Raw genomic sequence first — 13481 nt, 5'->3', positions numbered from 1 at the left:
TCCCAGGCCTGCGTTCTTCCCAGGAGACCCTAACACTGGCAATTTCCGGGCAGCCACCATCATGGAAGCCTGTATGGAGGCAGCTCTGCAGCCCTGGTCTGTCAGTGTCTACGACTAGAACATGTTACCCATCTTTGACTCATCTGCCTTAAGAACTCTTCCATCTAAATGTTAATATTTATCATTTACAGCCCGCCACTGCCCCCTTTCAAAGGTGAACACAGTAAAATTTATGACAGGTGCACTATCAGAACACAGAGGAGCATAAAAGCAGGAGGAGGTGTGATAGCCCATCCATCTGCTGGAGCAGCTCTTCCAGAGGCCTGAGTCACCTGGAGCATTCTGGCATGGGGCTGCGGCCAGGCGTTTTCCTCTTGGAGCTGCTGCTGCTTCTGGGACAAGGTAAGCATGCCTTTTGCCCAGAGGACAACCCATGGTTTAGCCCCGCTGGTGTCCCATGTTGCTTAGGCAAGGGACGTGCGAAAGGAGTGTGTGCTTTTGGTGAGATAAAGCACAAAGCGTACAGTTCAAGAATAAGAAGGCTGGTTTGCCTCCTGTGGAATGGGATGCAGAGGATGACTGCACAGGGTTACACGTCCGAAAGGCTGCCGGGACAGAGGCAGATCTTGGGATAGGAGAGAAGTGCAGTCGGGCAGCAGCACCATGGTACGAGAAAAAAAACCTGGATTCTATTTGTGCTGTGTGGCTTTGGGCAAGTTCTTCCACCTCTCTGGACCTTGATTTTTTTCATCCTTTAGAAAGGAAATATTACTGCTACTACTACTAGGCACATTTTGATACTATTTAATGCACATTTAATACTGTTACTATTTATGACCTTTTTTTTTTTTTTTTTTTTTTTTTTTTTTTTTTTTTTTGCTGAGGGACAAAGGAAGACAGATTTCCGGAAGATAAATTCTAAAAGATTGCCTACATTCTTTAGTGCTACGAAACAGAGTGCTGAACTTTCCCTTTGCTCTCCCTTTGCATAGGAAGGCAGACTCCTTTAGACTGAAAAGGGCCTTAAAGATGATCTTTCATCTTCTCCAGATGAGAGGACGGGGTCTGGAGTGAGAAGGCACTTGCCCTTGACTCCCCAGAGAGAGAGGAGGAGCACGGGACAGAGTCCTGGGCCTGCCTAGGGTCTGAATCCAGGCTTGAGGCTCCTCTGGGGCAAGTCAGTGACTGCTCTGAGCCATGGGGGAGAATGGCGATGCTTGCTATGCCTTCAGAACAGGATGATTGTATTTCCTTGATTACTAATGAGGCCAAGGAGGGTTTTCATATTGATTGTTTGAGTTTCTCTTTTGTGACATGCCTGTTCAAGTCTTTTGCTTATTGATTTTTTAGGAGTTTCCATATATGCTGTACACTAGCTCTTTGGTGGTTACATCTATGACAAATATCTTCTGCCACTCAAGCTTGTCCTACTCTATGGGGACTTTTGATAAGCAAAATTCTTAATTTTGTGTAAATAAATGAAGACCACCCAAATGAGGACAAACAGAGGCTATTTATTCAGAGCTTGCTGTAGCAAGACATAACTTATGTTTGGCCAAGATTCAAAGGCAGGCAGGGGAGTGGGAAAGCTTCACAGTGGAAAAAAAGGGAAATCTTCAGATCTGATCTGGTTGGAGGTTGTTGGTTTCAGGGAGCTGGGGACCAGCTGAGTAGAGGCAGGGCATCTGAAGTTATCCAGTTGGGAGTTTATCTGGCTTTCTCTGAGTGGTCCTGAGTTGGAAGCAGAGCAAAAAATGGAGAAGATGGCAGTCATTAACCAAACCTGACCATTCTGGGCTGATTGCTGCAGAGGCTGCAGTTCGGTTGTCTGGGCTGGCCGATTGCCGACTGTGGCTCAGAGTTCTGTTATCATATGTAGTCCCACCATTTCCATTTGTATATTCTCTTTTTTTTTTTTTTTTTTTTTTTTTTTTTTTTTTTTTGAGACAGAGTCTGGCTCTGTCACCCAGGCTGAAGTGCAGTGGCTTGGTTTCGGCTTACTGCAACCTCTGCCCCCCAGGTTCAAGCGATTCTCCTGCCTCAGCCTCCGGAGTAGCTGGGATTATAGGTGCCTGCCACAATGCCTGGCTAATTTTTGTATTTTTAGTAGAGATGGGGTTTCACCATGTTGGCCAGGCTGGTCTCAAACTCCTGATCTTAAGTGATCCGCCTGCCTCGGCCTCCCAAAGTGCTGGGATTCCAGGCATGAGCCACCGTGCCCAGGCTTTATTCTTAAGTATATGTATTTTAAATCTTCCTTTATGGTTTGTGCTCTTTGTATCTTAAAGAACTCCTTTCCTATCTCAAGGTCATGAAGATACCCTATAATTCCTTCTAGAAGCTTTATAAATTTACTTTTCTCATTTAAGTCAATCCCCCTACATTTGGGATTGACTTTTATGAATAGTATATGAGAGGAACCCAATGTTGTCATTATTATTTCTTTTTGAGATAGAGTCTCACTCTGTCGCCTAGGCTGGAAGGCAGTGGTGCAGTTATGGCTCATTGTAGCCTCAACCTCCCAGGCTCAAGTAATCCTCCCACCTCAGCCTCCCAAGTAGCTGGGACCACACACCCACTCAGGTTATATCATCAAAATATTGTGTTCAGGCACATGCCACCACGCCTGGCTGATTTTAGTATTTTTTGTAGAGAAGGAGTTTCACCATGTTGCCCAAGCTAGTCTCGAACTTCTGGGCTCAAGCAATCCTCCTGTCTTGGACTCCCAAAGCATTGGGATTACAGGTATGAGTCACCACGTCCAGCCCCTCATTTTTTTTAAATGCAGATACCCAATTGTCTCAGTACCATTTATTGAAAAATCAGTTGTTTCCCTACCACTGTGAAGGGCTGCCTCTGTACATTAAAGATTCGTGCATGTTTCCGTCTGTCAGTACTCTTTTTTGCTCTATTAGTCCATTTATCTGTCTCAGGGCCAATAACACATTGTCTTAATTTTGTAGCTTTATATTGACTTCTGTTTTTGAGAAAAGAAGTCTTCCTATTTTTTCTTCTTCAGAAATGCCTTGGCTTTGAATTTCCATGTAGATGGTACTCTCAGCTTGGCAATTTCCACTGGAGAAAACCTGTTGGGATTTTGATAGAGATTGCTTTGAATTCTATGAATCAAGTTGGGGAAAATACACATCTTTACAATATTGAGTCTTTCAAGCCATGACTATGTATTTAGATCTTTAACGCCTCTCAGAGTTTTCTCTGTTGCAGGCATGGACGTATTTTGTTAAATTTATTCACAGGTTTAGATATTTTTGTTGTGTGGCAAGTGGGTTTTTAAATTTTAGTTTGAAAATGTTTGTTATTGTAAATTTTTATTTTGAAAATGTTTGTTATCGTAAATTTTTATTTTGAAAATGTTTGTTATTGATATATAGAAATAAAATGAATTTTTGTGTTGATTTTGAACTCAACTAAACTTATAAATTGTAATAATGTATCTGTATATTCTTCTGGGTTTTCTATTAGGTTGATGCAAAAGTGATTGCTGTTTTGCCATTACTTGTAATGCTACTTAATGCTCCCACCAGAAGAGCTAATGCACATAGCATTGTTCCAATTGACCTTTTAAAAAATAAAATAGAGAATCCAGGCTCAAGTCTGGATTAGCGCTCTATTACTTTGTAACAAAGCAACGGCAAAATAGCAGTCACTTTTGCACCAACCTAACACACATAATCCTGCCAATAATGACGGTGTTGTTACTTCTTCTTCAATCCGTATACCTTTTATTTCTTTTTCTTACCCTACTGTGCTGGCTGGTACCTGCACATTTATTTTTTTCAAAGAGGTGATGATTGGAGGTATTCTTATCTTATTCCCAAGTTCAAAAGGAAAATGTTAGGCTGAGCATGGTGGCTCACGCCTGTAATCCTAGCACTTTGGGAGGCTGAGGTGGGTGCATCACCTGAGGTCAGGAGTTCAAGACCAGCCTGGCCAACATGGTGAAACCCTATCTCTACAAAAATACAAAAATTAGCCAGACGTGATGGTGGTTGCCTGTAATCCCAGCTGTTCGGGAGGTTGAGGCAGGAGAATTGCTTGAATCTGGGAAGTGGAGGTAGCAGTAAGCCGAGATTGCACCACCGTACTCCAGCCTGAGTGACAAAGCCAGACTCTGTCTCAAAAAAAAAAAAAAAAGAGGAAAATGTTTAACTTCTCATCAGTAATTGTGCTGTTTGCTAAAGGCTTTTTTTGTAGCTATGCTCTGAGATTAAGAAACCTTTATTCCAAATTTGCTAAGAGATTTTTTAAAATTAGAAGTGGATATTGAAATTCATCTAATGCGGCCGGGCGCGGTGGCTCAAGCCTGTAATCCCAGCACTTTGGGAGGCCGAGATGGGTGGATCACGAGGTCAGGAGATCGAGACCATGCTGGCTAACAGGGTGAAACCCCGTCTCTACTGAAAAATACAAAAAACTAGCCGGGCGAGGTGGCGGGCGCCTGTAGTCCCAGCTACTGGGGAGGCTGAGGCAGGAGAATGGCATAAACCCAGGAGGCGGAGCTTGCAGTGAGCTGAGATCCGGCCACTGCACTCCAGCCTGGGCGGCAGAGCCAGACTCTGTCTCAAAAAAAAAAAAAAAAATTCATCTAATGCTTTTTCTGTACTTACTGGGATGATTGCGTGGCTTACTCCTTTCATCTGCTAATGTTGTGAATTAAATAAATTGACTTTTTATTATTTTGTTCATTTCTTCAGTCATTGCTTATTAGATTTATCAAAGACTACACGTTGCATTTATTTGTCCTGTCTCTTTAATCTCTTTTCATCAAGAATAGTTCTCTCGGCCGGGCGCGGTGGCTCAAGCCTGTAATCCCGGCACTTTGGGAGGCCGAGACGGGTGGATCACGAGGTCAGGAGATTGAGACCATCCTGGCTAACACAGTGAAACCCCGTCTCACTGTGTTATTGTACTAACACGTCTATTTTTGTACTAAAAAATACAAAAAACTAGCTGGACGAGGTGGCGGGCACCTGTAGTCCCAGTTACTCGGGAGGCTGAGGCAGGAGAATGGCCTGAACCCGGGAGGCGGAGCTTGCTGTGAGCTGAGATCTGGCCACTGAACTCCAGCCTGGGTGACAGAGCGAGACTCCGTCTCAAAAAAAAAAAAAAAAAAAAAAAAAAAAAAAGAATGGTTCTCTCAGCTTTTTGTTTATTTTGTGTCGATGAACGTCTTCAGCTGGTTTTTGTGTGTGAACAACAAACAGTGATGTTCTTGAATCCCCCAGTTGGTGATGCCAAATTTGATACTTTGGTGAAGGTGGCGGCTGCCTGACCTTTTTCCCTTGTGAAGGTACCTTCCCCATGTGGTTTATAAATCATCCATAGGGAGATACTGGGAGACTGTGTGACTACCCTTTTTCCCAGGGATTTTTTAGCATCCATTGATATTTCTTGCCTAAATTTTTACCATGGTGATTGTAAGACAGTGATTTTTCTATCATTCCTTCTTCCTTCTGCTATTGTTAGTTGGGTTTCCCCCATAAAAAAGAGATTCCCTCTTTTCCCCCACTTAAAAAATATTTAACTGAACTCCCCACTCCTTTTTGTCTTGTCTTTTTCATATGAAATTCATCTATGGGAGGCTAAGCAGGGAGGATAGCTTGAACCCAGGAGTTGGAGACCAGCTGGGGCAATATAGTGAGACCCTGTCTCAAAAAGAAAAGAAAAGAAAAGAAATTCATTTATGGACTCTTATTAACCTGTGTATTGTAATCCAGGCCTGTAATTTTTCATTTTGATGTCCAAGTTATTACAGATTTGGCCAGTGAGAGCCTCTTCAAGGTGACTTCTGTGTCCCTATCAATTTTTAAGCACTTTTAAACTTCATGGTACAAGATTTTCCCAGCTAACCTCGTATTTCCTCTATCCCAAACCTGGAATCAGCTGTTTCCTCAAGGCTTCCATTGATAGGGGAGTGTTATTTGGAAACCAAGGTCCAGGTGTTGGGAATGTTTGCTGCTGCTGAAGTGTTATTGTCTAGGCCTGCTCAGTGACAAAACTAAGAAATATAGTTTTCTTTTTTAAAAACACGCAATAAATTTATAAAGATATCTTTCATTTAGGTAGAATTACACTTTTTCATCTCCCTCTTTCATTCCATATTTGTATTGTCCTTTGCCCACAACACAAATCTGAGTTACAAACACATCAGTGAATTTACTCACTTGCTGAATCCTACAATACCTACAACACAGTACTGGAATTGCTGTGACAACACCACTAACAACAAATGAAGTTCAAAATTCCTTTGCCCTTCTCCCGTCCTTTAGAATATATCCCACTCAGGGTGTATCATCAAAATATTGTGTTCAAAATCGCTTGAATTATTTTTTTGTTCTCTCTGCGTAATTATACAACCTAGTTGGCATACAGTTAAGTGTGTCTGTTTGTATTTAATTTTGTTTCTTCCATTCTTGCTTTTTACTGTGTTTTTTCAATATATAAAACATTAACATGGTTCGAAAGTCAAAACTATATGAAAAGATGTACTCAGAGAGGTCCCATCCCCTTCCCCTACCCTTTCTATCCCATTTCTATCATTTCTGTAGGTAACCAATTTTATTAGTTGAATATCTTTTGTTTCTTTTTGAGAAAATACATTCTTACTTTCCTTTATTCTTACACAAGATGACTTGCTATACGTGTTTTTTGCATTTTGATTTTTTTCACTTAATTGTATGTCCTGAAAATAATATTAGATCAGTTCAGAGATCTTTATTTTTTTCCAACTGCAGAATATTCCAATATGTATTGTATATTCTACCAGCCTCCCAACATGGCCATTAGGTTGTTTCCAATATTTTGCTATTACAAATAATACTGTCATGAACAGTCATATGCATGTATCTTTTTCAAGTTCAGCTTATGCTAGGCTATACATCTGACTTAGGATAAATTCCTAGAACTGGGGTTTCTAGGTCAGAGGGTGAACACACATATAGATTTGTTAGATAGTAACAAATTTCCTTCTGTAAGGATTGTACCAGTTCGCATTCCTACCAACAATATATACGAAATTGCTTATTTTTCCATAGCTTGACAATAAAGCCATATTGACAATAAAACATGCAGTCAAGACTTAGAATTTTTGCAAATGTTACAGGTAAGAAATATTTTAATTTATCTTATTACAATGTAATTTGATTATGTTTTCATATTTTTAAGGACCATGTGGTCTTAAGGTTACAAAAAGCAATGGGAAATGAATATTTTCCTATTCAGTTAGATGATGGCCTTTGGGAATCATACGTACATACATAACATATATATATGTGTGTGTTCATATTAAGGAAATAACCATAAATTTCTACCTCCTTGAGTTTTAATTAATCAGAAATTCATATTAAATTTTGTTAAAGGCCTTTTCAGCGTCTATAGAAATAATCATATAATTATTTACTCTTAGATCTATTATGTTGAGTTATATTAATAGACTTGCTAATACTGAATGATACGTGCATTGCTGGCATAAAATCTAGTTGATCATGGTGTATTTTTTTCCTTATATTGCTAGGCTTAGTTTGCTAACAGTTGTTTCAGGTTATTTTTCTTATATGTTCATGAATGAGATTGAGTTGTAAGTTTCTTTTTTCTCTCTGCCCTTGCTGGATTTGGGTACCAATATTTTACAGTCTCATAAAATGAATTTGGGAGTGCTCCTATTTTTCTGTTTTCTGGAATAGTGTGTAATAGTAATGGATTTTTTTCCTTTTAATGTTTGGTGGAACTTGCCAATGAAGCCATCTGGGCCTGGAATATTATTTTTCCGTAGATTTGTGACTACTGCTTCAATTTCTTTAGCAGTTATAGAATTAGCCATATTTTCTTTTTCTTAAATTCACTTTGGAAGGTTTTTTTTCTAGGAATGTGTCCATTTCGAGTAAATTTGCAAGTGGTTTGGCATAAAATTTGTGTATGGCTTTCTGTTATCCCTTCAATACCTGCAGCTTCTGTAGTCACGTCCTTCTTTTTGTTTCTGGTACTGATTATTTATGATTTATCTTACTAGAAGTTTGTCCACTTTATTATTTTTTCAAACCTATGTATGTATGTATGTATGTATGTATGTATGTATGTATTTATTTATTTTTTGAGAAAGGTCTCGCTCTGCTGTCCAGGCTGGAGTGCAGTGGCATGATCACAGCTTACTGCTGCCTCGACCTCTGGGCCTCAAGAGATCCTGTCTCTTCAGGCTCCCAAGTAGCTGGGACCACAGGTGCATACTACCACACCTGTTAATTAAAAAAAAAATTTTTTTTTTAGGAATGGGGTCTCACTATGTTGGCCAGGCTGGTCTTGAATGCCCGGGCTCAAGCTATCCTCCAACCTCAGCCTCTCAAAGGATTGGGATTACAGGAATGAGCCACCATGCCTGGCTTTTATTGATCTTCTATGTCCCCGTTCTCTATTGAGGCATAGCAAAATACCCCAAATCTCAGTGACTTACAGTAGCAACCATTTTATTTACTCACAGTTCTGTGAACCTGCAGCTGGGGAACACTTCAGCAGAAACATCTCATCCCTGTTCCACATAGTATCATCTGGGATTGACTTGGTGGGCCCCAAATGAGATGTCTGGGGACTTGGTACTGGGAACTGGGTGTCTTCGCATTCCCCCACTTGGCCTTTGTTTCTGTATGCGCAGTCTGGACTTCTTTACATGGGGACCCAAAGTCCCAAAAGAGCACAAATAGAAGCCACAAAGCCTTCTAATGTCCGGGCACCAAAGTCATTTCTGCTGCTTCTATGGGTCAATGCAAGTTTCTGTAGTAGCCTAGATTCAAAGTGAAGGAAATAGACGCCACCTCTTGATGGGAAGAATGGCAAAAATCACATTGCAAAAGGGCATACAGGATGAGACAAAATGCTGTGGCCATCTTTGGAAAAATATACCATTGTCTATATTGTATGTTTGTTTTCTAGTTCATTGATTTATGTAAATTTGTCTTGCTTGGCATTTTTAGCATGTCCTGAATCTGTGCCTTGATTACTTTCATCAGTTTTGAAAATTCTCAACCAGTATCTCTTGAAGTGTTGCCTCTACTCGATCATTTCTGCCTTTTCCTTCTGGAATGCCAGCATGGCGTTTGGCCTGCTCACTCCATGTACCATGTCTCTCAACCTCTCTCCCAACTTTACCATCTTTTTGTCTTTCTATACTGCATTCTAAGTAATTTATTATGATACATCTTCTGGTTTATTCAGTCTCCTTCAATTGTGTCTAATTTTCTGTTAACTCTGATCATTGAAGATTTTGGAAACTGTTTTTTTTATTTTTCAAACTTAACTTACATTTAGTTTCTTTTTTTTTTTTTTTTTTTTTGAGACGGAGTCTCGCTCTGTCACCCAGGCTGGAGTGCAGTGGCCGGATCTCAGCTCACTGCAAGCTCCGCCTCCCGGGTTTACGCCATTCTCCTGCCTCAGCCTCCTGAGTAGCTGGGACTACAGGCACCCGCCACCTCGCCCGGCTAGTTTTTTTTTTGGTATTTTTTTTAGTAGAGACGGGGTTTCACCGTGTTAGCCAGGATGGTCTCGATCTCCTGACCTCGTGATCCGCCCATCTCGGCCTCCCAAAGTGCTGGGATTACAGGCTTGAGCCACCATGCCCGGCCCTTACATTTAGTTTCTTACCAAATTGGTAATTAAATAACTTTGGATCCCCATAAAAACTTCAAGTTTGTCTTATTTTTAAAAAACAGTCATTTTAAGGGCCAGGCACAGTGGCTTACATCTGTAATCCCAGCACTTTGGGAGGCTGAGGCAGGCAGATCACTTGAGGTCAAGAGTTTTAGACCAGCCTGGCCAACATGGTGAAACCCCGTCTCTATTTAAAATACAAAAATTAGCTGGGTATGGTGGTGTGTGCCTCTAGTCCCAGTACTCAGGAGGCTGAGGCAGGAGAATTGCTTGAACCTGGGAGGCAGAGGTTGCAGTGAGCTGAGATTGCACCACTACATTCCAGTCTGGGCAAGAGAGCGAGACTTGGTCTCAAAAAACGAACAAACAACAACAACAAAAATTCATTTTATAATTTTACAGTTTTGATGATTTTAGTATCCAAAGTCTTTGTGATCTGTTTCTTTTGTTTTCCTGCTGATTCTTACTCATATGTATCTAATTTCTTTATGTACTGTACCTGGTTATTTTTGATTGCATGCTGCTCAGACTCCTTGAAAATGTGCTTATGAGATTCTTTGAGGCCTAGGATGAAGGTGAGTGTCTTCAGAGAAGATATAAGTTCATTCTGTTGGGCACTGGGGATGTTATCATTTGAGGATCACTTAAAACTAAATTCATGGTGTGAGCCTCCCTAGAAAAACCAAGCTCTATGATAAGCACAGTTCATGTATAATAGCCTTCCTTTAAGATGGCCTGTGCTATTTTTCCCATTTTACAGATGAGAAAACTGAGAAGCTAGGTAACTTGTCCAAAATCATCCAGCTAATTAGTACAGCAAGCGGAGGTCAGTCCTGAGCTTGGATCCAGGGCCAGCACCTTTCGCTACCTTACAATGTAATAGAGCTCAAGGGAAGAACCAAAATTAGACTTTTATTTAAACTTTTAAATGGACTCAACAAGCAGTACATATGAAAACAGATTCCTGCTTTGAATGTCTTGGCTTATAAAACTGAAATATCATTAGCTTAAAACTGCAGTTGGCAAAAGCAGGTTGGCAAGAAATCATTGTATCTAATAAAATACCATTTTTGCTAGAATTTTATTTTCCTCGAATGGGTCAGAAGTTCCCAGAAGATTGTCATGCCCGTGGGAAAAACACTTGTTGCCTTGGTAACATACCCATGACAGGCCTGTCAATGCAAAACCAACGGTGGGAGCTGGGTGAACTCATTGAATGAGAAAAGGATACCTTTTCATTACTGAAACAAGCTAGGTAACATTGGTTTTGCAACAGCCCAGGGTTCTTCCTGAAGGTTGGTTTTCCTTGCCTTCCTGCAGGAAGTTTTCCCAAGCCTTCTAGAAATACTGACTTTCTAAATAAGAGTAGAAAGGGATATTTGAGAACCTTTGGTGGCCTGAGTCCTTCAAATTATTGATGCAAGATCGGGGAGAACCTGCTTGGGTCACATACCTAGTTGGTGGCATAGCCATCCCCGAATCTCTGGAGTTAGACTCTACATCCCAATGCCTCCATCCCCATCCCCACCCCCTCACTTCAGCTCACACACTTGTCTCCAAATGTCTGCTTTGGACACTGAGCACAGGTATGGGGTTTTCTCTAGAGGCTCCAAAGTTCCTTTCCTGGGATGTCATCTGTACCTTGTAGATTTTTAGGACTTTATTGTCAATCACCATTTTCATCAAGTTGCACTTTTGCTACTGTCAATTAACTGTCTGAGCACCCTTCTAAAAACCCAAGTTGGGCTGTGCCTGGCTGGTAGTTACTAAATCAAATGTTAAGGAACCCTCTGGGGAGAGAAAACGGATCCGCATAAAATCACTGGAGAAGAATTAAGCACCAAAATAGGTGCAAGCAGCTGTAATAAAAGCAATAAGATTCAGAGAGCTGAGAGATGAATGTAGGCTGGAGGAATCTCATGTGGGAGGTGAAACTCAATTGCTCACGGAAGGGTGAGTGGGACTGAGAGAAACACCAAGGAGGAGAGAGGGCAGGCGAGGGGAGGGCATGGCATGATGGGTTTGAGGAGCAGGAGCAGGCTGGCTGAACTGGAGTGTGGGGTTGGTGTGGAACAAAATGAGGAGTTAAGGTAGGACAATTAAACCCCAGTGCAAGGAGAGTGGAGGTTTTTCAGAGTGCCTTTTAGCTTAAAGAGACTTCTAAAATGATTGAAACCAAATCTTTTATTTTACATTTACAAAAACTAACCTGATGGAGTGACTGGCCTAAGATCATGCAGCAAGCCTGGAATTTTAATTTGCTGTAGTAGGAAATGGGGAGCTATAGAAGGTTCTCTAGCAGGGGAGTGGCATGATGCAAGTGGTATTTTGGGCAAGATGAGTCGTCCAGCTCCAGACATAAAAGGTCATGAGTCAAAAGAGGCACCACCTTGGTGAACAGAGCCCTGGATCATAGGAAGGGGCCCAGCAGGGATACTGCTGGGCTCTGGGAAAGGTGAGTGCTTTTCTTCATGCCTTAGGCCACCATATCCTCTTGCACTGTTGCATCTCTGAGAATGAGGGGTCCTAAGCCTCCCTTCCTTCACACCACTACTTCCCAGTTGTCTCTGGGAGGAGACCTTCCTGATGGTCTCCCTTCCTGAGACTCCCTTCCTCTTGGGGTTCACTGATTAACACACCTGCCGCCATCCAACTTTGAGGAATCCCTGGTCCTGTTTAAAGTCCTGTCCAATGGTGGCTGAGGCGAAGCTAGAGCTGCTGCTGATTGTGGAAGGCATCAGTATAGGAGGAGTCAGGGCTCTGGAACCTGCCATCGTTAAGGTCTGCTTGTTCATCTTCACTATGGGACTATCTTCTACAGGTTGCTCCTTCCTGGCTCTGGGTTGGCCTCAGCTGTCCCTGTCTTAGTCTGTAATGTGCTGCTATAATGCCACAGACTGGGCCATTTATAATGAACAGAAATTTATAGTCTCATGGTTCTGGAGGCTGAAAAGTCCAAGATTGAGGGGCTGGCATCTGGTGAGGGCCTTCTTGCTGTGCCATCCCATGGCAGAAGGCAAAAGGGCAAATGAGGGAAAGAGAGAGAGACAAAAGGGGCCAAACTCATCCTTTTATAACAAATCTACTCCCACAATAATGGCATTAATCCATCTGTGAGGGCAGAACCTAGTCACCTGTTATAGGTCACACCTCCTACCACCGCTACATTGGGGATCAAGTTTCCAACATGTGAACTTTGGAGTACACATCCAACCACAGCAATCCCATGAGGAAGTTGAAGAAAATGTGATCTAAAAGTAAGGCATCCCCTTGTGTGAGGCCAAGGGCAAAACTACAAGTAAACTTTGAATATGTTATTTCCTGTTGGGACTGCTTCCCTCTCTTGGGGCACAGGGTGTATAATATTGGATATCTGTGGGCATCAGGGGATGGAGACAGGAGGGTGCACTGGTCTCTGCCTGGAATGAGGTCTGTGATTGGTGGTGAGGTCTCTCTGGGACCATCAGCACAGGACAGAGTATTTAATTGTGATTTGAGATTTTTGAAGCCATCTCGAATGTTTTTGTAATCAGACTAGAGGTTGTGTCTACCCAAAGGTTGTGACATTGTTGATCCTAAATCATTCTTTGGCCAGTATTCCTGATGATAAATCTAGAATGACTAATGGTAATAAAGACAGCTGGAAATACTGATCTACAGACAGGGCAAAACAATAGATTTCTTCTGGAAATTCAGGATAGAAGACAACACATGTAATAAGTCTTTCTATACTTTCTAAAAGACTTTGGTCTCAGGGAAAGCGTACTTGACTAGATTAAGGAGAATCCAGTTCTACACACGACTCTGTTAGTACCTTGCTGAAT

At 41.6% G+C, this 13481-nt stretch overlaps 1 protein-coding gene across 1 annotated transcript in view; it reads left to right on the top strand.

Annotated features, from left to right (window-relative positions):
• The first annotated feature begins 292 nt into the window (after positions 1–292).
• LOC135966855 (phospholipase B1, membrane-associated-like) overlaps positions 293–13481 on the top strand; it is a 37192-nt gene continuing 24003 nt past the window's right edge. The window contains exon 1 of the mRNA XM_065527249.2: positions 293–402. Coding sequence (XP_065383321.1) covers positions 348–402 — 55 coding nt within the window. The 5' untranslated portion in view covers positions 293–347. The remainder of the gene's footprint in view (positions 403–13481) is intronic.

The sequence above is a fragment of the Macaca fascicularis genome, chromosome 13 (assembly GCF_037993035.2).
Source record: "Macaca fascicularis isolate 582-1 chromosome 13, T2T-MFA8v1.1".
Classification (NCBI taxonomy): Eukaryota; Metazoa; Chordata; class Mammalia; order Primates; family Cercopithecidae; genus Macaca; species Macaca fascicularis.
This window is presented reverse-complemented; position numbering and strand designations above follow the sequence as displayed.